Here is a 26730-nt window from a genome sequence, read left to right as displayed (position 1 = left end):
TTTTCTTGCCTTTCTACAGACTTGGGAGAAAACTAAAAATCAGAATGAATATCAAATGTTATATATATTTTTTCTATGCATTTGGGTCTAACTGGGACTCTTGGCTACATTTGGAATGATTATGGCCTCCTTATTTTAGATTTATTATGCTTTCTTGAATAAAATTGTGTCTATGAACTTTCCACTACTGCAGGAGGAATTAGCATGTCTCTTTTTTCCCTTTGTTTCTTTCCCTCATTGCTCAGAGTTTTTGAAATAATTTGGAATTTTATTTTCAAATTATTGATTTTTTTTTTTTACATTGTTCAACTTTTCATTGTAGGATCCTTTACTACTAGATGTATCTTACCTGCACATCATGCTGATTTCATTGCTTTGCTAGTGTTTCTTCTAAAACCTGTCCTCCACTTTTCTTAGGATACTTATTCTGGTTCATTTATTGTTGTTTTTGGGCAGGAGTATTTTTTTTTTCCAGAAACAATACACATACGGATTTTTAAAAATTGTAAAATATCTGAAAGAGACTTTTAGTCTTACGTGAAATAGAATTCGGCTAAGTCTAAAATAGTAGCATCATACTCCAGTTCCTTCAGATAGTTTCTGTAAATATTCTAGTGTGTTCTAGTCAGAGTTGCAGAGAAGAAATTTCATGTCAATTTTGTAATTCTAGGCTTGTCTTCCTCTATGCAGTTGATTATTTTCTTTTATAGAAACATAAAGTGAATGTTTAGACTGTATGTACTTTCCCTATTAATTTGCCTTAAAAAGTTCAAAGATTTTGTATATATTTCATTTAATAATCAGTTGGCAACAAAACTACAATTGCGTTATCATCTACTTTAGGAGTTTGTGATCTCATGATACATAGTAAAAGGTACCTGAAAATCTTAATATTTAAAAGAACCCTGGGATGGATTATTTCATTGACCAAGGAATTCTTCATAATGTAAATAATCTTATAATTGGAATATTTTCTATCTGAACGTGTTTGTAAATTTCATTGACGTCAGGCATATCTCTTTACTTCTGAGCAGTCTTCTATATCTGCAACTGGATTTTTAAATGGGGTTCATGTTTTCTCTTTTCCCTTATGACTGGACTCTATCATTGCTAAGTGTTTATTTCTATAATATGAATTATAAGGAAAGAAATGGGGGGTCATAACTAGTGCTGTGCTACTTCCCATTGCAGAAATCAACTGTGGCCATCCTCCGGAAGTGCAGCATGCAGTCCTGGTGGGGAATCACAGCTCCAGCCTGGGCAGTGTGGCTCACTATGTCTGTCAAGAGGGCTTTGAGAGCCTGGGAGGAAAGATCACTTCTGTTTGCACAGAGAAAGGCACTTGGAGAGAAAGTACTTTGACATGCACAGGTATGGACTCCATTTGGTGGGGCTTTTGTTTCCTGGAAGTGACACCCAGCAGGAGTAGTGGGACCTCCAGCTGCCCCGTTGCTCCCTCTGTGTACTCTGCCTGGCTGTGCCATTTATCTGACTGGGCACCTGGCTTGAGGTTTGCCAGCTAAATCCTGAAGATTTTGAGGATGGATTGGGAAAATAAAGTGCACAGAAAATTTCACACATATATCTTTGCAACTCACCTGAAATCACAGTGATTTCTATCTTCTCTACTTGGCTGGCTGAGAAATTTTTCTCCATGAGCCATTTTCTTAGGGGGGTTGGCATACTCAAAAGTCCTAACTTAGCACACGTTGGCAGCTTTTCAGAGAAAAGGTGGTGTAATGGATAAAGAGGTTTTAGTGTTTATTTTTATTTAAAAATTTTTAATTAATATTTTTTATTTTTTATGTTGTGTTAAATATACACAACAAAATTTACCACCTTAACCATTTTTAAGTATTATGTATACTCACATTATTGTGCAACCAATCTCCAGACCCTTGTCATATTGCAAAACTGAAACTGTGCACTCATTAAACGTTACCTCCCCATTTCCTCCTCCCGGCAGCACCACCATTCTACTTTCTGTTTCTGTGGATTTGACTAATTTAGATACCTCCTATAAACAGAATTATGTAGTTTTTGTCCTTCTGTGAATGGCTTACTTCACTTAGCATCATGTTCTGCAGGCTCATCATGTTGTTGCAGATGATGGGATTTCCTTCTTTTTAAACACTGAATAATATTCCATTATATGTATTTACCACATTTTGTTGATCCATTCATCCACTGGTGGGCACTTGTGCTGCATCCGCCTTTTGGCGATTGTGAATAGTGCTGCTATGAGCATGGGCATACAAATGATCTCTTTGAGAGCCTGCTTTCAATTCTTTTGGGTATATACCCCATAATGGAATTACTGGTGAAAGGGGTTTGGAGACATCCGTTCAAATTCTAGCAGTGTCATATATGAGTGGTGTGTCACCAGGTAAGGCATTATTTGCTTAGTTTCTTCATTTATAAAAGGGGGAAAATAAAGTCTGCTCAGTTTCTTCATTTATAAAAGGGGGGAAATAAAGGCTGCTTTTCTTATTTCAAAGAGGTATTGAGAGAAAATCAAATGAGATCATCTGTGGAGAACATTTTGAAAAGGTTAAAGCCTACATACACGTTAGGTCTTTTACTGAAATTATTGGCCTATCTTGAAGAAGGTCTTCTCATGACTCACAAGTACACACTTCTACCTGTTTTATTTCACACCACTGCCTCCAAGTAACAAGGTGGGAGAAGGCAGTGACTCTGTTTATGATGGTTGGGCAGAAGGTGTGATAGGCAGTTGTCTTCTAGTGTAGAATGTAGAATGTGTTGAATTCTAAATGTTGACTTGCTTGGCTCTAATGACAGATCTCTAAAGAGGGAAATCTCAACGTATCTTTGGTCTGGGTCTCTGATTTGATCTGAGGCAGAATTGTGGTAAGCATGTTTTGGGTGTTACTGGTCAAAGTTTTCCATAGGAAAGTCTAGCCAGAGCAAGCAAAACTTGGGGACTGCTGGTGATTATTTGTCCAGAGAGCAGTGGTTTGTAACCATTTTGTGGCTAGGAATTTGGTGAAATCTATCAAATTGACTTAATAGATACCTATTTAGCTTACACTATGTATGGAGGTACTTTGCTAGACACTACCTTCCTGGAATTTATGGGGCAACAGGGTAAACAAGCTTTTCTCCAAAGAAACCTACATACCCATATACATATAATGTCTTACAAACTCAGGATGTCTACGGACTTCCGAAATTCTTGGGTAAAGCATCCCTTTACCCTGGGATAGACGAAGAATTCAGCTCTGCTGCTAGAGCCTTCTGTGCCATGCAGTTCCCACATTCGCTCATCTCTACTACGAATGGAAGAGGATGTAGGCTAGAGACTGCAAACGTAGGGACAAAGAAGGGTAGACGTGGGTGAGAACCCAGAGATCTAGTCCAGCCTGTTCGTAGAGAGGTCTCGTTGACTTAACCCTACTCACACAGAGAAACAAGGGCAGACCTGTAACTACCACCAAGGAAATTGAGTCCCAGTCTAATTAGGGAAATTGAGAAGAGCTAATGCCATGTTGGACCAGACTGATGGTCATTCCACCCTATTAGTGTATCTCCAGTGGCACTTCTAAGAACTGTTTGGAGGAAGTGAGGCAGCCGTCTCATGTGATGCTGAATAAAACATTTGGGGCAATGATCCTGGCTCTGAGATACTCAGGGAGGCACTTGGTTAAGGGAGCTGGGCAGAGCTTCTGGACCCTCAGCCATTTGCTTCATTGCTCAAGCTGTTCTGCTTCCACCATTCAGAGTTCAGTGGGGGTACCGGGATTAGCCACTACATGAAAAACCAGTGGATCTGCATGGGGCATAGTAAGCTATTAATTAGCTGATGCTTGTAGAGCACTTTGAAGAACAAACATGTTATGTAACTGCTAATTATAATTACCGTCCTCAGCCTGCCACCTTTCACAAAGTCTGTGGTTCCAGCTGCAGCTGTTTCCTTGGGTTTATACAAGCTTTGATTTAAGGAGAGAAAAGGCATTTTCCCTGAGAGCTGTGATCTTTCTGGGAGGAGGCCTCTATGCCCTCAATCAAGATTGGCAGCTAAATTCAATTTCCGCAGATAAAGGGAGTGATTTACATGCTGATTAATTCACCGTGCAGTGCACACGATCTGGGTGGGTAGGTAGGAGAGGCTTCTGGAAATGTAGTGAGAGATGCTGATTACCATGGCTCTTGCCCAGCTGAACCCCCTTCTGCCTTCTTTTCCCTGTTTTTCACCCATTTCTGCACGCCTCTCCTATACCACCTCCCTTTGGGTATTTTGTGTTTACCTTCTTTGATGTCCACTTCTGGATTTTCCTCCCATTTTCTGCTTTTCTGCCTAACGTCTGAATGCCTTCTACCTCTGCTCTGTGTTTTCATTGTTTACCCCTCTTTTTATACTTGAATGTTTAGTTCCAAATTGGGTAGAATAATTTATCTTCACGTTACTTGGATTGTTTTTCGTTAAGAATATTTTTGGAGGCCCTGCTTCTTTGGATTAGCAGCATGGATCTGTATATGTTTTTAATGGAGTGTGAACTCTGGCAAGGTGGAGGGACTCCCCGCCCCCCCCTCCTTTTTTTTTTTTCCTTTAAGGCCAGTTTGGACTGGAACCTCCAGACAGCTGAGAATTAGGCAACCATTTTAGTGTCTGGAAAAACCCCAGGTGGAAGCTTGATGTTTAGTGGGTTGGTTTACCTCAAGATCAAAGAGGCTGATTCATTCTTGATAAGACTGTCCCTGGCTTTCATTCTGCTCAGGTCATTTGGCTTTTCATGTTTAGAATCTGAGTTAATAATTATAAGGTTGATACTCACTCATGCCACACTCGTAGAAGGGTAACATCTCTGTTGAAACACAGACTGTTGACCAGCTGGGAGCGATTCTGAGCTCCCTACCCTGACTCAGGCAATGAGTCCAAATGCCTCTGGGCCTCCTGTTAGCCTCTGGCCCTCCTGTTTTGTTGTTCATCTTCCTTTTCAGCCTGGTAAGCTTTCACTTGCAGTGATAATGCAATTCAGATGGGAAACAAAGGTCAGCTGGAATAAATGGACACATTTATATAAATAGCCACATGGCTGGGATTTGTTTGAATATGTGTATAATGTTTGGACTGTCGAGCATTGTAGCTACCGTGGACTGTGTACCGACTTATATACCTAGGGCTCTGCTGGGGGTCTTAATGCTTGGTTTCCTTTGTCCTCTGAAAAACCCTGTGAAGTGAGTATTGTTATTTTTCATTTCATAGATGAGTAACCTGAGACTCATAGAAGTTAGGCAAACTTTCACAGGGCCCTTCAGTAACTAGCAAATGGCAGGGATGGGATTTGAACTTCGGTCTGGAAGCCCAGAAAGCCCACGATCTCTCTCCTACCATTGTTTCCCAAGCTCGAATTATTTGTATACTCCCCTGATAATGTTTGCCATAACAAAAGTATTTAATAATAATGCAATGTTAAGTTATTAAATTAATAATACATTTATTTAATAAGTTCCTTTTAATTTTAAATTTTAAATTATAATATAAATTCGTTGACCAAAGATACTCCATAGTGTATGTGATATTATGAGCTGGATGAATTGTGTATTTTTTCTAATATACACAAAAGTCAATACAATCCAACATATATACATTTATTCATGTGCCATAAAAAAATCATCCTAAGGTGGATAATGCATTTTAGGAAAGCACTCCTCTAAGCCATGCTATTTCTATCTATTGTATGTGACTCTAAAGACTTAAAAAAGAAAGGAAAAGAAATACAGCAGAACTCTTATAGCTAAGCATGCACTTATTCAAAGCAGTCACTTTGATTTCAGTTGATGCTGCCGTTATCAGAATGTGTCTGTTTTGTAATCTCTGTTTGGGAATGGGCTTTGGAAATAGTTTGTGGGTCCTAGTAGAAGATCAGTCATTTAACTTTTGAAATCAGATACTATTTTTGACTAGAAATGATGTTGAGCTTGACCATCTGCTTGGGTCACCTGAATTTATTCTCTATGATCTTTTACTGTTTCCAAAAATAGAGAAAATGGATATAAATTTGGAAACCAACAGAGTCTGCTGGATCAGTTCCTGCCCACAGTGGGACTTCTGAAGCCTCTCTTTCTCTTCCCAGCCTGTGGAAGGAGAGTCAGGCATCCAGCGCCTTCGCTCCACGGTAGCTCTCTCCCAAGGTCCCTACTGACCACCTGTCAAATTCATGTTCTAGCTTCAATCTTCATTCCTCTTCACCTTTCCACGACATTTAGCACTATTGATCACATATCCATACGTTCATTCATTCATCCACTCAATCAACCAAATAATAAGTATTAAAATAACTAAGGTACTTTATTAGGTGCTGGAGATAGAAAGACAAACCTAGTCTTTGCTATCATAGAGCTTCCATCCAGGAGAGATAGGCACTAAATAACCAATTACAAAATTCTTTAGTTATAAATATGATAAATACTGCAGAGAAATACTGGATGCTGGTTGAATACTAAAATATATACCTATTATATACGTACATTTATATACATGTGTGTACCACATACAGAATCCAAAGCAAAGCAGAGGTACTTTATTACCCATTGAAGCTTTGGTTCCCCAAATCTTTTTTTAAAATTTTATTTATTTATTCATTCATGAGAGAGAGAGAGAGAGAGAGAGAGAGGTAGAGACACAGGCAGAGGAAGAAGCAGGCTCCCTGTAGGAGCCCGATGTGAGACTCAATCCCGGGACCCTGGGATCATGCCCTGAGCCACCCAGGCCTCCCTTTGATTCCCCAAATCTAATGGAGAGTTCAATTGGATGGGGTTGGTGCCTCCTTTTTTTTTTTTTTTTTTTTTAAATCCAGTGAGGCCTAAGTGTCCTATAACTGGACAAGGCACAGCCCTGCTCTACCTATCTCTGGCTGAAGTCAAACTTGTCATGACATTTTGGACACTTTGTCAGGGGATAAAGAACTGTGTGAGAGAAGAAAGAGGTGGAGGCTTTCCTTGATACCATGATGACCTGCTCTTGTCCTTCTTGGATTGGAGGTGAGGAGGTTGTGGGGAATTGGTGGGAAGGAAAAGAGAGAACTTTTGAGAAATCAGACACTCTTTCACATCTTTCCTTGACTTCCAGGCATCCCACCAGCCACTCTCCTCCCTCTCTGCTGCTGTGTGTCTGCTAGTTTCTCCTTGGGTTCCATGTTTCCCATGTCCTGCCATTGGGCTGCTCTCCGTGTCCTACCTGGATGTTATACCAGCACCCACAGCTTCAGTGACCATCCTTGTTGACTTTCAAGATCATTTTTTCATCTGGATAGTCTGTAGATAACTCCTATCAAGCATGTTCTAAACACAGTTTATTAGTCTTTTCTCACCAACCTGGGGTGCTTCCTTCTCTGTTTCTCAGGAGAACAATAAAAGACAATCCACTGGACTCTCAAACTCAAGAGGCTGGCAGTCAGCCTACACTCCCGGCTGTTCCTTATCACTCACCTCCTAGTGTTTCTCCTTGAGAGTTGTCTCCTGGCTTTAACACCTGGCCCTGAGGCCACCTCCCCACTTCTTTGCTGAACAACTGCCACAATGCCCCAGTTCTTGGCCTTGGAGCCTGGCAATTCTAGTTTTGAATCCTGACTTGACTGCTTACAACCCACATGACCTTTGGTGGGTTACGTAACTTCTCTAGGCCTCTGGTCTAGAAAATGGACACAATAATATCAAGCTCATGGGCTTATTTTATTTTATTATTTATTTATTTATTTATTTATTTATTTTTATAAATTTATTTTTTATTGGTTCAATTTGCCAACATATAGAATAACACCCAGTGCTCATCCCATCAAGTGCCCCCCTCAGTGCCCATCACCCAGTCACCCCCACCCCCCATCCACCTCCCCTTCCACCACCCCTAGTTCGTTTCCCAGTTAGGAGTCTTTCATCTTCTGTCTCCCTCTCTGATATTTCCCACCCATTTTTTCTCCTTTCCCCTTTATTCCCTTTCACTATTTTTTTATATTCCCATGGGCTTATTTTAAATTAAATTGATTTTTAATATGTTTTCCCCCTAGTTTTTTTTGAGAAATAATTGACATACATCAACTGCATAAGTTGAAGGCATACAGCGTGATGGTCTTACATGTAACATGAAATGATTATCATGGGGTTATTTTGAAGACTAAGGTAATGACACTTTTGGGGGGCCTCGGTGGTTTAGTTGGTTAGGCATCTGCCTTCGGCTTAAGTCATGATCCCTGGGTCCTGGGATTGAGTCCTGCATCAGGCTCCCTGCACAGCCAGGAGCTGCTTCTTCCTCTCCCTTTGCCCCTTCCCCAGCTCATGCTCTCTCTTGTGCATGCTCTCTCTCTCAAATAAATAACTAAATAAACAAATAAATAAATAAAATCTTCAAAAAAATAAATGACTTAAAATACTATAGTATTTTATATAGTATCAGTTCCCTAGTAATAACTCAATAAATGTTCACTGTTGCTTCTTATGACTGCTCTTCAGGAGAGATCTGGTCTTTAAAGATCTGTCAGTGTCTGAGATATTGTAGTTGCTGAGTAAAGTGTATTCTGCTCTTATGAGCTCCAATTCTGCTCCACTGTCTACTTCACAAAACACCAGAGTTATTTTCCTACAGAAAGAAAAATTGCCATTATTTTCCTTTTAGTTACCCATAGGAGTAAGTGTGCACTTAGTGTGGCAAAGGAGGTTGTTCCCAGTCTGATCCCATCTTGCCTCCTCCTCAGCACTCTGAATATGCCACAGCCTCTTATAATTCCAGGCATTAGACCTGCTGTCTGTTTGCTCAAGTGTCTTCCCCACCCTTCAGCCATGCATCCATCAAGGTCATGCCCTCCACAAAGCTGGCTTCCCCAGGCCCTCCAGTAAGAGTGGATGGTTTCTTTCTCTAGACCCCACGGTACTTGTGTATAACTTTGTTCTAAAATTTATTGAGTTGTAATATACCTGCTTATATGTTTGCTCCATTAGACAACATGTTCCTGATGGAAGGACTTATGTTCTGATCATTGTCACTGCCCAGTGCCTGGCATGGGAGGATGCTTGGCACTTGGTAATCATTCAGTGAATGGTGCATAGAGTCTTGGAGTCAGTTCCAGAGAGAACTCTCAGAAATGTCTTCAGTAACCGGTACCATTAGAATTAGGGTATCTCTTTTAAAAGGGCAGCATTTATGTGGATGTTTAATATCTGATGGGTTTATAAAGAAGTCTTTCCAGCTGATTCGGAGACAACTGGAGGGAAAAGAAACCACATTTTGTTAAACTGCTCCTTGGGATGAGATATCTGACATCTCAGTAATCAGATCTTGGTCCCATCTGTGCAAGAGAGCATGGCACAGGCAGGAGGCAGATGGCAATTTTGAGATGTCATTTGCTGTTGTCATAGTGAATGAGCAAAAAGGAAGGACAAGAAGGGAATCTTTCATGTCTCTTTTCTAATCTCTGCCTGGGTGGCAAAAGGGTCCCCAGTGAGAAGGAAATTTGCTTTACTGGCAGTCAGAGACAAAATGAGGAGTGGGCTGTTTCCTTTTCCTTCTAGACCAGGGGGTAAGTTAATATCAAAGGGATGTGTGAGTGAGCAGAGGAGTCCAAAGCTCTAGGGCCTTTGAAGGGTGATAGGGAGGTAAGGGGCCAGAGTATTTGGGGCTCGTACAAGCTGTTGAAAGACTGGCACCAATGTCATCTTCATGCTCCCCAAGGGGGTGAACAGATAGGATCTTTGCATCTGTTAGGGTACCTATGTCCACAACTCGAGGATTTCTTTGATTTCATTTTATCTGTGCTCTGGGAGAAGTGTAGAGACCCGGGAATGCTTTAGACAGCCACAGGGGATCCTCTGATGTCTGTCCAGGAATTTTCCTGTTTTCCAGTCTGTATTTATTCTTACTTACTGACAGCCTGACCTGGGCTTACCCAAGAGCCAGTAATGCTGCTGATGGATGATTTAGTAAAGGTGTAAAATCTTGGTAAAGAGATCATCAGTAGACCAGGGTCTAAGGGTAACATTGGTTCTGGGTACAGGGGAGGTGAGTCAATACCACAGGTGCCTGAGGTACAAGCTCTCTTTCCCATGTTGGAGGCTGAGAAGGGAGAGAGGGGGCTGAGTTGAAAGGAGGCATCTTCTGAGATGGAGAATTATCTTTCCCATCCTTCTTTTTTTTTTTTTTTTTTTTTTAATTTATTTATGATAGTCACAGAGAGAGAGAGAGGCAGAGACACAGGCAGAGGGAGAAGCAGGCTCCATGCACCGGGAGCCCGACATGGGATTCGATCCCGGGTCTCCAGGATCGCGCCCTGGGCCAAAGGCAGGCGCCAAACCGCTGCGCCACCCAGGGATCCCCTCTTTCCCATCCTTCTTAATGGGAGTCTTACCTTGGGTTTCCTGGAAAGCAGAGCCTGAGGCACAAAGCTTATCTTTATTACACAATGCGGAATGACACCCCAGGAAGCAGGAGTGAGGGGTACGGTGAGTAAAGCAGGGGAGGAGAGAGAGCCAACACAACTCATTGAAATCTGTGACCTCAGAACCAAGGCCCTAAGACAGTTTCCCATATTGCCAATTTTTTTTTTCACGGAATACACACAGAATATTTGAAAGAAGCAGGACAACTTGAAGAAATTATGACTTTCTGATAAATCAGAACTAATAGCTTCAGGTAGAGGAGCCCCAGAATATCCAGGGACCTTGTGGAGAATTTATTTAGTTGACTCCAAGCTGCTTCTGAAGAATGGTCCTGTGTGGTGATGCATGTCATTTCCCTCTTGGGAATAGTGGTGACCTGGAAATAAGAGTGTTTTGTCAGCCAGGTGGGATGAAGCCAGAAATAGATCTTACCTGGGCAGCTGCAGGGAAAATTCAGGGCTCAGCTCTGGACTTCGTTCCATCCCACATGAGTGGAACGCCAGTGGCATCCAGTGGCCTGCCAGGCCAATCACAGTTTGGAGTTCTTAGCCATTCTCAAGTGGGTATGTGTCTTTTCCCTCCTAGTCAGGTCATGGGCCGGGCTCATTTTTGATGAAGCTAAATTGGGTGTTTGGCCTGGGGCAGCTTGAATTGCCCGATTTCTGAATCAGAGCATACAGTGATTAGCAGAGATATCAGCCACACAGATAAACTAAGTCATGCCCTCTACTCTGGTTCCATTTTGGAAAAATCCTATTTTCTAAAGGCTATTGATGCATTTTGTGAGTGGATTCTCTTTTTCTGTTTTAGAAATAATTCCAGAAATTAGTGATGTATCAGTGTTTAATAACACCTGTGTGAAGTGGCAAATAAACCCAGGAAGCATCATCTTCAAGATTGTCTACGTGGTAAGTAAAGTGATCCACTCTTTCCTGCTAGAGCAGAAGTGGTATCCTACAGGAACAAGACTTGGAGACACTTCCTTTCATAAGGGCTTCTTCATCTAATTGTCTGATTGTTCTTTTAAAAAGTGATCAGATTTTCAAAGATATACCTGGTTTATTTTATTTTACATTCTATGTTTAATATGTGTGTCATTCAGCAGGGTTGTATGTGTGGGGGATATGCTTCTATTTGGCATCATCGTGATCGCTTGTTTCCCAGCACTTGTATTTCACTTGCCCAGAGGAGGCCTGGAAGCATCTGCTGACTTGGTGGCAGGATGCAGCAAGTGGTCCTCAGGTTGTGACTGCCTCCATTGTTGGCTGTCATTTGTGTGCAGGCTAGCCCTCCCTAGAGGGACTCCTCATTTTATGTCACTTCTTAGGGTTTATTGTTTACTGGGCTGATAGGCCTTCATCATCAGATACCTGATTGCGGAGCCTTACCTTATTCATCTCTCCTGGGTGCACAATGTGGTAGAAGAGGGATTAGCAGGAAAATGGGATTCAGCACCACAAAGTCTCTCTCAGCTGCTTTAACCAGAGTCATGGTGAGTTCTTTTTTCTTTTCCCCTCCTGAAGATCTACATAAAAGGACACCGGTTGCACCCCGTGGAATCAGTTCATGAGGAGACAGTCAATGTGACCGCAGACAGCAGGACCCCAGAAGTGTGCCTCGATCTGTACCAAGGCACCAACTACACCGTGAGCATTTCTACCGCCCCTCCCACACGCTCCGTGCCAGCCATCATTGTGTTCCAGACAGCTGGTAGGTGGAGGTGAAGTCTCATTGCCTCCTAGAAAATGCTAAGCACAGGATGTGGGGAAATGTACTTCAGAATCAGCTGGGCACGAGAGTTCATAGATGCTTTCTGAGTTCTGTAGCCAGGAGGATGCAGTTACTCCAGAGGTCAGAGCCAGAGTAGGTCTAGTAGGAGAGATTCCTGTCCTGTTGATGCCAGGCTGAATGAGTACCTGATGTACTATTTCTCAGCTGGGTCCTTGGTTGAAATGGGAGGTAATAAGGCATTTAAAAGAGAACATTAGGTGATGAGGCAGTCAGTTCTCAATTATCCAAGGCACTAGAGGGTAGCCATGCGACTTATTACTGGTAGGAAACACAACAGTCCCTTTTTACTCTTGGCTTTGAGAGAGGAGAAGCCAGGGAGGTGACCCAGTGGCTTTACATCTGGGTTGGAAACTGACCTCAGGACTCGGGGGTTCGAATCAAGTTGACAGTGAGCGAGCAGATGGGGAGAGGCAGCCCTGGATGCAGAAAGGGAGATGTTGGGATCCCTGGGTGGCACAGTGGTTTGGCGCCTGCTTTTGGCCTGGGGCGCGATCCTGGAGACCCGGGACCAAATCCCACGTCGGGCTCCCTGCATGGAGCCTGCTCCTCCCTCTGCCTGTGTCTCTGCCTCTCTGTCTCTCTCTGTGTGACTATCATGAATAAATAAATAAAATCTTTAAAAAAAAAAAAAGAAAGGGAGATGTTGGGTGAAAAGAGAAGTGTACAGGAAGGAGTTTCAACAGTAGTAATAAACCTCATTACACATAGGTATCTCATAGATTTTTATAATATTGTGAAAATTCTAATATTTTTTTCATAATTCTGGTTATGGGGTGTCAGGACTAATTAAATACCTTATAAGCAAATTTTGAGAAGCCATTTGTGTCATTTATTATTTTGGATGAGTTGAGGTAGTTCTCACCTTGCTGCTTGATGTCCCACTTAAAATGTGTCCCAGCCTCCAGGTACTGCCGACACCAGGAGCTGGAAAGTGACATGGATTTGTCAGAAATAATTAAATAGTCTGCCCATCTTCACAATGGAAAGCCAACCACAAAATTATACAAATTAGGTCCCCAGGGTACTTGTATATAAATAAAACATTTCTAAGTAAATAATATGTAGGGAAAGATACTGTAGAATTAATATAATATAACTAGAGGGTCTTGTTCAGAATTAATGATTAACTGCTATGGATTTGTCAGGAATATGTCATCTTCTTCCTTTTTTTCTTACAAGTTTTTAGTTTTAATTCCAGTACAGTTAACATACAGTGTTATATGAGTTTCAGGTGTACAATAGAGTGATCAACCATTCTCTGCATTACTCAGTGCTTATCATAGTGTACTCCTCAATCCCCATCAGCTATTTCAGCTCCCCCACCCCAGCACCTCCCCTCTGATAACCATCAGTTATTTCTCTATAATTTAGAGACTGTTTCTTGGCTTGTATCCATTTCTCTTTTTTCCCCTTTGCTCATGTTTTGTTTCTTAAATTTCACATATAAGTGAAATCATATGATATTTCTCTTTCTCTGACTGACTTATTTCACTTAGCATTATACTCTCTAGCTCCATCCATGTCATGGCAAAGGGCATGACAAGAAAAGATTTCATTCTTTTTTATGGCTGAGTAATATTCCAGTGTGTGTGTGTGTGTGTGCGCGCGCGCGCGTAGGCGCGTACATGTGCACATGCACACCACATCTTTTTTATCCATTCATCAATTGATGGACGCTTAGACTGCTTCCATCGTTCAGCTATTGTAAATAATAGCTGCAATAAACATAGGGATGCATGTATCTCTTTGAATTAGTGTTCTTGTATTCTTTGGGTAAGAACTTAGTAGTGTGATTACTAAATCATAGGGGAGTTCCATTTTTGATTTTTTGAGGAACCTCCATACTGTTTTCCACAGTGGTTGTACTAGTGTGTATTCCCAACAACAGTGCATGAGAGTCCCTTTTACTCCACATCCTCAGTAACACTTGTTGTTTCTTGTGTTGTTCATTTTAGTGTTCTGACAGGTGTGAGGTGATATATCATTGTGGTTTTCATTTGCATTTCCTGATGATGAGTGATATTGAACATCTTTCAGTGTGTTTTTTGCCCATCTGGATGTCTTCTCTGGAGCAATACCTGTTCATGTCTTTTGCTCTTTTTTTTCTTTTTAAAAGATTTTATTTATTTATTCATGAGAGACACAGAGAGAGAGAGAGAGACAGAGAGAGAGAGAGGCAGAGACACAGGCAGAGGGAGAAGTAGGCTCCATGCAGGGAGCCCGATGCGGGACTCGATCCTGAGACTCCAGGATCATGCCCCGGGCTGAAGGCAGCGCTAAACTGCTGAGCCACCTGGGCTGCCCTCTTTTGCTCATTTAAAAATTGAGTTATTTGTTTTTTGAGTGTTGAGTTCTTTATATATTTTGGATACTAATGCTTTATTAGATATATTATTTGCAAGTATCTTCTCCTGTAGATTACCTTTTAGTTTTGTTGATGGTTTCCTTCACTCTGCAAAAGCTTTTCATTTTGATGTAGTCCCAACAGCATATTTTTTGCTTTTGTTTCCCTTGCCTTAGGAAACATACCTAGAAAAATGTTTCTATCCAATGTCAGAGAAATTACTATCTTTGCTCTCTTCTAGGATTTTTATGGTTTCAGGCCTCACATTTAGGTCTTTAATCCATTTTGAGTTTATTTTTGTGTTTGATGAGAGAGAGTGGTCTAGTTTCATTCTTTTGCATGTTGCTGTCCAGTTTTCCCAACACTATTTGCTGCATAGACTATCTTTTCCTCATAGCATATTGTTTCCTGCTTTGTTGAAGATTAATTGACCGCATAATTGTGGGTTTATTTCTGGGTTTTCTCTTCTGTTCCATTGATCTTTGTGTCTATTTTTGCACTAGTGCCATACTATTTTGATTGTTACAGCTTTGTAATAAAACTTGAAGTCTGGAATCATGATGCTTCCAGTTTTGTTTTATTTTTCAAGATTGCTTTGGCTATTTGAGGTCTTTTGTGGTGCCATACAAATTTTAGGATCGTTTGCTGTAATCTCTGAGAAATGCTGTTGGCATTTTGATAGGGATTACACTAAATCTGTACATCACTTTGAGTGGTATGGACTTTTAACAATATTCTTCCAATCCATGAGCATGGAATGTCTTTCCATTTCTTTGTGTTGTCTTCATTTTCTTACATGAGTGTTTTATAGTTTTCAGGGTACAAGTCTTTGGTTAAATTTATTCCTAGGTATTTTATTGGTTTTGATATAATTATAAATGGGATAGTTTTAATTCCTTTCTCTGCTGCTTCATTATTAGCATATAGAAATGCAATAGATTTTTGTATGTTGATTTTGTGTCCTGTGACCTTACTGAATTCATTTATCAGTTTTAGTAGTGGTTTGGTTGGAGTCTTTAGGATTTTCTAGATATATAGTGTCATGTCATCTGCAAATAGTAAAATCTGCTTATCTTCTTTACCAATTTGGATGCCTTTTATTTCTTTTTGTTGTCTGATTGCTGTGGCCAGGACTTCCAGTATCCTAATTTTTGTCATGAATGGATGTTGTATTTGTCATATGCTTTTTCTATATTGATTGAAATGATCATATGGTTCTTATCCTTTCTCTTATTGATGTGATGTATCACACTGATTGATTTGTGAATATTGAACCATGCTTGCATCCTGGGAATAAATCCCAGTTAATTGTAGTGAATCTTTTTTTTTATGTATTGTTGGATTCAGTTTGCAGTATTTTGTTGAAGATTTTTACATCCATGTTCATCAGAGATATTGGCCTAGAGTTTCTCTTTCTTTTGTGGCATCTTTATCTTGCTTTGGTATCAGGATGATACTGGCCTCATAGAATGAATTTGAAAGTTTTCCTTCCTCTTCTGTTTTTGGAGTAGTTTGAGAAGAATAGATATTAATTCTTTAAATGTTTGGTGGAATTTGCCTGTGAAGCCATCTGGTCCTGGACTTTTGTTTGTTGGGAGCTTTTTGATTACTGGTTCAATTTCTTGGGTGGTTATTGGTCTGTTCACATTTCCTATTTCTTCCTATTTCAGTTTTCGTAGATTATATGTTTCTAGAAATTTACCCATTTTTTTCTGGGTTGTCTATTTGTTGGCATATAGTTTTTCATAATATTTTCTTCCAACTGTTTGTATTTCTGTGATATTGGTTTTTATTCCTCTTCTCTCATTTTTGTTTGATTTTGAGTCTCATTTTGATTTTTTTTTAATTTGAGTCCTCTCTCTCTGTCTCTCTCTCTGTCTCTCTCTCTCTCTCTTTTTTTCCTGAGTCTGGCTAGAGGTTTATCAATTTTGTTAATCTTTTCAAAGAACCAGTTCCTGGTTTCATTGATCTGTTCTATTGTTGTTTGGTTTCCATATCATTTATTTCTACTCTAATCTTTATTATTTCCTTCCTTTTGCTGGGTTTAGGTTTTGTTTCTTGTTCTTTTTCTATAGCTTCTATAGGTGTAAGGTTAGGTTTTTACGTGAGATTTATTTGCTTCTTGAGGTAGGCCTGTACTATCATAAACTTACCTCTTAGAATCATTTTTGCTGCATCCCAAAGATTTTGGATTGTTGTGTTTTCATTCTCATGTAATTTTTAGTTTCTACTTTGATTTCTTGGTTGACCCACTCATTGTTTAGTAGTATGTTACTTAACCTCCACGTATTTGTGGTCTTTCCAGATTTTTTTCTTGTGATTCACTTCTAGTTTTATTCCATTGTGGTCAGAAAAGCTGCATAGTATGACTTTGATCTTTTTTAATTTGTTGAGATTTGTTTCATGGCCTAATATATGGTCCATTCTGGAGACTATTCCATGTGCATTTGCAAAGCATGTATATTCTGCTGTTTTAGGATGGAATGTTCTGAATATATCTGTTAAATATTTCTGTTCCAGTGTGTCATTCAAAGCCACTGTTTCCTTGTTGATTTTCTACATAGATGATCCGTCCATTGATGTAAGGGATGTTGAAATTCCCTACTATTATTGTAAAACTATTGATTAGTTCCTTTATGTTTGTTATTAATTGCTTTCTGTATTGGGTGATCTCATGTTGGGTACGTAAATATTTAAACTTTTTAAATTGTCTTGTTGGATTGTCCCTTTTATTATTCTATAGTGTCCTTCTTTGTCTCTTATTACAGTCTTTGTTTTAAAGTCTCTTTTGTCCCAGGGCACCTACACGGCTCAGTCAGTTGAGCATCTGACTCTTGATTCCAGCTCAGGTCATGGGATAGAGACCTGCATGGAGCTTCACACTCAGCAGGGAGTCTACTTTGGATTCTCTGCCTGTCCCCCCACACCCTGTTGTGTTCTCTCACCCCACCCTCTCTAAAATAAATAAATCAATTTTTAAAAATAGTCTATTCTGTCCCATGTAAGTATTGCTACCTCAGCTTTCTTTTGACATCCATTTGCATGATAGATGTTTCTCCATCCCCTCACTTTCAGTCTGCAGGTGTCCATAGGTCTGAAATCTACTTGTAGGTAGCATATAGATGGGTCTTTTTTTTTTTAAGATTTTATTCATTTATTCATGAGAGAGAGAGAGAGAGAGAGAGAGAGAGGCAGAGACACAGGGAGAGGGAGAGAAACAGGCTCCATGCAGGGAGCCCAACGTGGGACTCGATCCGGGGTCTCCAGGATCACACCCTGGGCCGAAGTCAGCACTAAACTGCTGGGCCACCAGGGCTGCCCATCGGTCTTGTTTTTTAATCCATTTTGACCCCCTGTCTTTTGATTGGGAGGTTTAGTCCATTTACATTCAGAGTAGTTATTGAGGGGCACCTGGGTGGCTCAATTGGTTAAGCACCTGCCTTTGGCTCAGGTCATGATCCCAGAGTCCTGGGATTAAGCCCTGTGTTAGGCTTCCTGCTCAGTGGGGAGCCTGCTTCTCCCTCTCCCTCTGCCTGCTGCTCCCCCTACTTGTATTTTCTCTCTAATAAACAAATAAAATCTTTTAAAAAAAGTAATTATCGATGGGTACGCATTTATTGCCATCTTGTTACTTGTTTTATGGTTCTTTTTTAGTTTTTCTGGGAATATGTCTTTTTTTTTTTTTTAAGATTTTATTTATTCATGAGAGACACAGAAAGAGAGGCAGAGACATAGACAAAGGGAGAAGCAGAGTCCCCACAGGTGAGCCTGATGCGAGATTCCATCCCTGGACCTGGGATCACGCCCTGAGCCTAAGGCAGATGCTCAACCACTGAGCCACCCAGGCCTCCCGAAATACGTCTTTTTAAGACTTTAAACTCATATGCAATTATTTAGTCAGAATGACAGTTTGCTATTCAGTGTCAGCTGTTTTTACTAATATCCAGTTATCTCTGCAAGGCATCTTCCTCTGGGAAAAGGATTGTCTTTAGGGTCAGACAGACCTGGTTTTGCATCTTAACTCTGCATTGAAGAGTTAAGTGACCATGGCTGAGTTTTTAAATGTCTCCAGAGCTCTTTCCTCTTTCTGAAATTTTAAGTGGAATTGGATTCAATTTAGAAGTTAATTTAGTGAGAACTGGGGTTTATATGGAACCATCTCAATTGGGAGTAAAGCACTTTTCTACATTTACTCAGTATGTACGTAAGTTTTATCTTTTCTGTTTGTATATGCACTGTGATAAAAATTTACTATTCTCTTCTTCTAGAGTCTGCATGTTTGGTGATCTGATATTATTTAAGCTTTATACTAGTTCTCTTAAAATGAATTGAAAATTTTTCCATAATTAATTTTCCATTAATTAATTAATTAATTTCCATATTTTTATGCTCTGGAAAAGTTTGTGTCGCTTTGGAATTATTGCCTTCCTTTTAAAGTTGGACACATTTGTTCATAAGATCATTAAGTTTCACCCCTTTTGGGAGATAGTTCTTTGATAACTTTGTTAACATCCTTTGTGATTTTCTTTTGATCTGTTTATGTTTCCTACAATTTCTTCAGTCAATTTTTATAATTATATTTTCCTAAAAAAGTGTCCTATTGGTTGGGATTTTAAATATTTCAGCTGAATGTCCTATGGAATATTTGCTTACAACTACCCTGGGGTTACAGGCTATATAACCCCAGGTTATTCTGATTCCTAATTTTGGTTTTATTTCTTTTAAAAATTGATTAGCTTAGCTTGAGTTTTCTGTTTTATTACTGTTTCTTTCCCCAAAGAATAAACTCTGGGGTTTTTAAGTGTTTTTCTTTTTCTATCTCATTAATTTGTCCCCTTAGTTTTATTACTTTTTTCCTCCTCCATCCCCTTAAATTGGTTATATTATTCTATTACTAAATTCTCGAGTTGATAATAAGTCTTTAATGCTTCTGGACTTGAATATTGGCGGAATGCCTTAGGCATTGATACATATTCTCTTTATCCCTACTTTCAAGACATGATATAATTGCTCTTCTGGTTTTCTCTCCGATGGAAGAACTACTTATGCGTGTGTTCATATATGTTCTCTTTCTGTTCAATTTCAAAGCATTACATAATTGCTATTTGATTTCCCCATTGAAGAATTAATTACAAGTAAATTATACAAATGGCAGGTTTCCTTTTTTTTTGACATTTAACTTTGTGGTTAATTTCTAGATTTATTATATTTTAGTATATTTCTGGGGGCTTATAATTTGGGAAAGTTTTGTGAAATGTAGTACGTTTGCTTGTGAGTAGGGTAAGGTCCGTCTTCAGTCAATTATATTAATAAAGGTATTCACGACTTCTGGATTTTGTTGTTATTGTTACTTTTTAGTTACGTGGATTGCCATTTTTCTCAATTTCTCTCAGAAATTCCAGTTGTTTGGGTTCATACATTTTGCGTTATGTTTATGTTCATGACTGTTGTCTTAATCGTAGCTTCTCACTTTCATTGGTAACAAGTGGCTCACTTTGTTCTGTTGAATGTTTTTTGCCTTATAGTTTGATAGCAATATTGGTTTTCTTGATTTCTTGGTACATCTATTTGCATAATATGCCTTTGCCTACTTTTGTTCTTTTTTAAATTAAAAAAAATTTAATTTCAGTGTAGTTAATGTACAGTGTTATATCAGTTTCAGGTGTACAAGATAGTGACTCAGCACTTCCATATATTACTCAGTGCTCATCATGATTAGTGTACCTAATCCCCTTCCCCTGTTCCCCCCTCCTCCTCCAAACACTTTTTTTCTTCTTAAAAGCTACCTGAATAACATTGCTTTGGAGGTAGCATGTTGTGAACCCTTTTGAGAGAAGTTTTGTTTTTAAGTAGATAAGCAATTTACATTTAGTGTTCTTTGTAATATGATTTTCTTCTGTCATCTTATTTTTTTTTCTTTTTCATGTTGTTTTGCTATATCCATTGTTTTCTTTTTGCTACACAGATTTTTCTTTTTCAGTAATTCAGACAGTATAGATTTTGTTTTTATTCTATGTTACAGATTAAAAAACAAACAAAACCCTATTTGAATGTATATTTCTCTGATTACTGGTGTTAAGACTGAAATAATGTTTATGTCTTCCTGAATAAGACAAGGAAGTTACCATTCTCTACTTCCTTTTTTTCCTTCCTCTCTTGCTTTCTTTATGTTATTGGTTTAATACAGCATTTTATTGCCAGCTTCTTACTTTAACTTATTTTTAACATATATTGCATCTTTAAAGAATTCATTTTTATATTTATAGCAATACTTATAACACTTATTTAAAAAGGTATGCGTTTTAACAGTTTCAGTGCTTACTACCAGCCATTTCATACCAAAGTTTCTCTTTTTTTTTTTTTCTGTTTTTATTTCATTGCACAATGATTTCTATCTGCTCCTTACCAAGGAATGGGATACTTTCTGAGCCCATGATTATGTGAGAGTGTCTTTTTGCTGTCTTCACGAGTAAATGAGAGGTCGATTGAAGATAAAATTCTTTTTTTTTTTAATTTAAAGATTTTATTTATTTATTCATGAGAAACACACAGAGAGAGAAGAGAGAGAGAGAGAGAGGCAGAGACACAGGCAGAGGGAGAAGCAGGCTCCATGCAGGGAGCCCGACGTGGGACTCGATCCCGGTTCTCCAGGACAACACCCTGGGCCAAAGGCAGGCACTAAGCCACTGAGCCACCTAGGGATCCTGAAGATAAAATTCTTGGTCCATAACTTCTGTTGGTAGAATTCTTGAGGCATTTCACATTGATTTGGGGAATTTAAAGTTTTGAAAGAGAAAGTTGAAGATATGTTTTTTTAGAAAAAAATCCTATTGTAGATAATCTAATTTTTAAGTCTTGATATCAGAGGCTTTTTTTATGTGTGAAATTCAAGACTAATTATTCATGCACATAGTAAGTGTTTATTGACCACCTACTGTGTGTTTGACATTATTTTAGGCATTGGGAATTCAGTAGTGAATGAGACATAAATCCCTTCCCTCCTGACAACTGGCCAGGCATGATATAAATGTTATTGTTTTTCACTAAGTTTTCCTAGTACTCTGAGAGTTTTTGGACCTTCAAATTTTGGTCCATTTGATGTAGTTTGAAGTGGTGGTGGGGTTCAGAGCTGACGGTGGTTTTTTTCTTTTTTTTTTTTTAAGATTTTAAAAAATTTATTCATGAGAGACAGAGACACAGGCAGAGGGAGAAGCAGGCTCCATGCAGGGAACCCAACGTGGGACTCGATCCCGGGTCTCCAGAATCACACCCTGGGCTGAAGGCAGGGGCTAAACCGTTGAGCCACCGGGGCTGCCCCGTCGATGGTTTTATTAAAGCATGAGAACAGGACCTGTGGGCACAAAGAGCTGCATTAAGATTGTGACAGGTGATTAATTATATACTTTCAAGTTGGGAGGGGGTAGGGATCGCACAGGCCTCCAAGGTATTTTGGAAACAAGGTTCCCAGGATCCTGAGGGGACTAATTATTGTTAGGAGAAGGTTATTTATTATTATCTGGTAAACTCTAAGTCATGAGACCCTTCAGATGTTTATCAGTGGGCCATATGCTTGGAGCATGATTGCTAACATGTGTCTTGGTGGGGTCGAGATAGAAGAAGTTTCCAAAGGAATTTATATGTTAAAGTAGACTCATAGGATGTGGGGAGGGGGAAGGGTCAGGCTAAAATTGTCTTTTGCCCTTAGCAAAGTGTCAGCATCCAGGCAGCTAGCCTCTCAGAGGAAGGTCACTCTGCCTGTTTCAAGGATTTGTCAGTGGCTCTAGGCAGTAAGGAAATTTATTTATGTATTTATTTTATTTTATTTTATTTTATTTTATTTTATTTTATTTTTTTAATTTTCTTATTGGAGTTTGATTTGCCAACATATAGTATAATACCCAGTGCTCATCCCATCAAGTGTCCCACTCAGTGCCTGTCACCCAGTCACCCTATCCCTCCACCCACCTCCCCTTCCACTACCCCCTGTTCGTTTCCCAGAGTTACAAGTCTCTCATGCTGTGTCACCCTCTCTGATTTTTCCCACTCATTTTCTCTCCTTTCCCCTATAATCCCTTTCACTATTTTTTATTTTCCCCATATGAGTGAAACCATATAATGATTGTGGCAGTAAGGAAATTTAGTTCTTTCTTTTGCCTTTGTTTCCCACATCACATTTACACATTAGAAATAGTTTCTTTCATGCAATCTCTGATTATTGCTTTTTTATTTCATTTGGTGTTTTGGCTCATCAAACACTCCTACGTAGAATTCCTTGTTTGTCGGCGCTGGTTTTCACTCTCTCCCTTTTTATATACCTGCCTTTTCCCTCTGCCTTCTGTGAGAGTGGAACAGGTTTGTTCATACAGGCATTTATTCATATGTTCATCAACCTTTCTGACCTTCACTATTTCTAATACATGTCATATTTTGTTGTTGCACTTACATTTCCTTTTGTTTTCTGGTCTCATCTAGTTCCTTTTTTTTTTTTTTTTTAAGTAAGCTCTAGGCCCAGTGTGGGGCTTGAACTCACGACCCCAAGATCAAGAGTCACATGCTCTACGAATTAAGCCAGCCAGTCACCCCTCATCTAGTTCCCTTTTTATTTCTGCCCTTCTCAACTAGTTTCCTCTCTGCTCTTGCATTCTCTTATTAACTCATCCTTTATCTGTTTTAATCCATCTTTAAAATTTTTTACTGAAAGTACAAAACAGTGTTGCCTAATTTTACTATTACTTTGCTCAATATTTTTCTTTCAAAAGAAAATCATTCTTTGCCTCTTAAGCAGTCTTCTTGGTAGAATCATTTCATAGGCTTGCTCTTCCTTCCTTCCTCCTTTCTTTCTTTTCTTTTCTTTTTTCTTTTTCTTTTTTTTTTTTTTTTTTTTTTTTTTGCTTTTAGGTTACTTATTGTTAGAAGTTAGAAGTTTTATCTAGGTCTGATATTTCTCTCATAATAAATAGATGACATTCTCTTTGATATTACTTTTTATTGGATGTTGGATGATATTAGTGTGCTTATCTCAGATCTCATCTTGAAGGATTTACTGTTGATTGGATAATCCAGCATCCTTCTGTCCTTTCTCTTCCTGTCTTTCCAGGGGCAGCTAGTGGTAGGAAAGCTTACTGCTGTGAGTTTTATTTCTGAATGCTTTTTTTTTTTTTTTTAATTTTTTTTTAATTGGTGTTCAATTTACTAACATACAGAATAACACCCAGTGCCCGTCACCCATTCACTCCCACCCCCCGCCCTCCTCCCCTTCCACCACCCCTAGTTCGTTTCCCAGAGTTAGCAGTCTTTACGTTCTGTCTCCCTTTCTGATATTTCCCACACATTTCTTCCCCCTTCCCTTATATTCCCTTTCACTATTATTTATATTCCCCAAATGAATGAGAACATATAATGTTTGTCCTTCTCCGACTGACTTACTTCACTCAGCATAATACCCTCCAGTTCCATCCACGTTGAAGCAAATGGTGGGTATTTGTCATTTCTAATAGCTGAGTAATATTCCATTGTATACATAAACCACATCTTCTTTATCCATTCATCTTTCGTTGGACACCGAGGCTCCTTCCACAGTTTGGCTATCGTGGCCATTGCTGCTATAAACATCGGGGTGCAGGTGTCCCGGCGTTTCATTGCATCTGTATCTTTGGGGTAAATCCCCAGCAGTGCAATTGCTGGGTCGTAGGGCAGGTCTATTTTTAACTGTTTGAGGAACCTCCACACAGTTTTCCAGAGTGGCTGCACCAGTTCACATTCCCACCAACAGTGTATGAGGGTTCCCTTTTCTCCACATCCTCTCCAACATTTGTTGTTTCCTGCCTTGTTAATTTTCCCCATTCTCACTGGTGTGAGGTGGTATCTCATCGTGGTTTTGATTTGTATTTCCCTGATGGCCAGTGATGCAGAGCATTTTCTCATGTGCATGTTGGCCATGTCTATGTCTTCCTCTGTGAGATTTCTGTTCATGTCTTTTGCCCATTTCATGATTGGATTGTTTGTTTCTTTGGTGTTGAGTTTAAGAAGTTCTTTATAGATCTTGGAAACTAGCCCTTTATCTGATATGTCATTTGCAAATATCTTCTCCCATTCTGTAGGTTGTCTTTGAGTTTTGTTGACTGTATCCTTTTCTGTGCAAAAGCTTCTTATCTTGATGAAGTCCCAATAGTTCATTTTTGCTTTTGTTTCTTTTGCCTTCGTGGATGTATCTTGCAAGAAGTTACTATGGCCGAGTTCAAAAAGGGTGTTGCCTGTGTTCTTCTCTAGGATTTTGATGGAATCTTGTCTCACATTTAGATCTTTCATCCATTTTGAGTTTATCTTTGTGTATGGTGCAAGAGAGTGGTCTAGTTTCATTCTTCTGCATGTGGATGTCCAATTTTCCCAGCACCATTTATTGAAGAGACTGTCTTTCTTCCAATGGATAGTCTTTCCTCCTTTATCGAATATTAGTTGCCCATAAAGTTCAGGGTCCACTTCTGGATTCTCTATTCTGTTCCACTGATCTATGTGTCTGTTTTTGTGCCAGTACCACACTGTCTTGATGACCACAGCTTTGTAGTACAACCTGAAATCTGGCATTGTGATGCCCCCAGATATGGTTTTCTTTTTTAAAATTCCCCTGGCTATTCGGGGTCTTTTCTGATTCCACACAAATCTTAAAATAATTTGTTCTAACTCTCTGAAGAAAGTCCATGGTATTTTGATAGGGATTGCATTAAACGTGTATATTGCCCTGGGTAACATTGACATTTTCACAATATTAATTCTGCCAATCCATGAGCATGGAATATTTTTCCATCTCTTTGTGTCTTCCTCAATTTCTTTCAGAAGTGTTCTATAGTTTTGAGGGTATAGATCCTTTACATCTTTGGTGAGGTTTATTCCTAGGTATCTTATGCTTTTGGGTGCAATTGTAAATGGGATTGACTCCTTAATTTCTCTTTCTTCAGTCTCATTGTTAGTGTATAGAAATGCCACTGACTTCTGGGCATTGATTTTGTATCCTGCCACGCTACCGAATTGCTGTATGAGTTCTAGCAATCTTGGGGTGGAGACTTTTGGGTTTTCTATGTAGAGTATCATGTCATCGGCGAAGAGGGAGAGTTTGACTTCTTCTTTGCCAATTTGGATGCCTTTAATGTCTTTTTGTTGTCTGATTGCTGAGGCTAGGACTTCCAGTACTATGTTGAATAGCAGTGGTGAGAGTGGACATCCCTGTCTTGTTCCTGATCTTAGGGGAAAGGCTCCCAGTGCTTCCCCATTGAGAATGATATTTGCTGTGGGCTTTTCATAGATGGCTTTTAAGATGTCGAGGAATGTTCCCTCTATCCCTACACTCTGAAGAGTTTTGATCAGGAATGGATGCTGTATTTTGTCAAATGCTTTCTCTGCATCCAATGAGAGGATCATATGGTTCTTGGTTTTTCTCTTGCTGATATGATGAATCACATTGATTGTTTTACGGGTGTTGAACCAGCCTTGTGTCCCAGGGATAAATCCTACTTGGTCATGGTGAATAATTTTCTTAATGTACTGTTGGATCCTATTGGCCAGTATCTTGTTGAGAATTTTTGCATCCATGTTCATCAGGGATATTGGTCTGTAATTCTCCTTTTTGGCGGGGTCTTTGTCTGGCTTTGGAATTAAGGTGATGCTGGCTTCATAGAACGAATTTGGAAGTACTCCATCTCTTTCTATCTTTCCAAACAGCTTTAGGAGAATAGGTATGATTTCTTCTTTAAACGTTTGATAAAATTCTCCTGGGAAGCCATCTGGCCCTGGACTCTTGTGTCTTGGGAGGTTTTTGATGACTGCTTCAATTTCTTCCCTGGTTATTGGCCTGTTCAGGTTTTCTATTTCTTCCTGTTCCAGTTTTGGTACTTTGTGGCTTTCCAGGAATGCGTCCATTTCTTCTAGATTGCCTAATTTATTGGCGTATAGCTGTTCATAATATGTTTTTAAAATCGTTTGTATTTCCTTGGTGTTGGTAGTGATCTCTCCTTTCTCATTCATGATTTTATTAATTTGAGTCTTCTCTCTCTTCTTTTTAATAAGGCTGGCTAATGGTTTATCTATCTTATTAATTCTTTCAAAGAACCAACTCCTGGTTCTGTTGATCTGTTCCACAGTTCTTCTGGTCTCGATTTCGTTGAGTTCTGCTCGAATCTTTATTAACTCCCTTCTTCTCTTGGGTGTAGGAT

The 26730-nt window shown here is 39.4% G+C and overlaps 1 protein-coding gene and 1 long non-coding RNA gene across 35 annotated transcripts in view; one reads left to right on the top strand and one right to left on the bottom strand.

Moving 5' to 3' along the window:
- The window catches only part of SUSD1 (sushi domain containing 1), a 165543-nt gene that overhangs the window by 40472 nt on the left and 98341 nt on the right, over positions 1–26730 (top strand). For all 32 annotated transcript variants that reach the window (XR_007401010.1, XR_007401008.1, XR_007401005.1 and 29 more), the window contains 3 exons: positions 1192–1371; positions 11200–11297; positions 11913–12099. Coding sequence is in view for 16 of the 32 variants with exons in the window: in XM_049091897.1 (XP_048947854.1) it covers positions 1192–1371; positions 11200–11297; positions 11913–12099 (465 nt within the window). In the remaining 16 variants the exon portion in view is untranslated. The remainder of the gene's footprint in view (positions 1–1191; positions 1372–11199; positions 11298–11912; positions 12100–26730) is intronic.
- LOC125752168 (uncharacterized) overlaps positions 10334–26730 on the bottom strand; it is a 58691-nt gene continuing 42294 nt past the window's right edge. The window contains exons 3-5 of one of the 3 annotated variants that reach the window (XR_007401023.1): positions 13043–13104; positions 11778–12794; positions 10334–10765 (exon numbers count right to left, since the gene is read on the bottom strand). This is a non-coding gene — a long non-coding RNA (uncharacterized LOC125752168). Of the gene's footprint in view, positions 10766–11777; positions 12795–12979; positions 13105–26730 lie in introns of those variants that run through there. The other 2 variants (XR_007401024.1, XR_007401022.1) reach the window with 2 other exon arrangements.

This window comes from Canis lupus, chromosome 11 (genome assembly GCF_003254725.2).
Source record: "Canis lupus dingo isolate Sandy chromosome 11, ASM325472v2, whole genome shotgun sequence".
NCBI lineage: Eukaryota > Metazoa > Chordata > Mammalia > Carnivora > Canidae > Canis > Canis lupus.
This window is presented reverse-complemented; position numbering and strand designations above follow the sequence as displayed.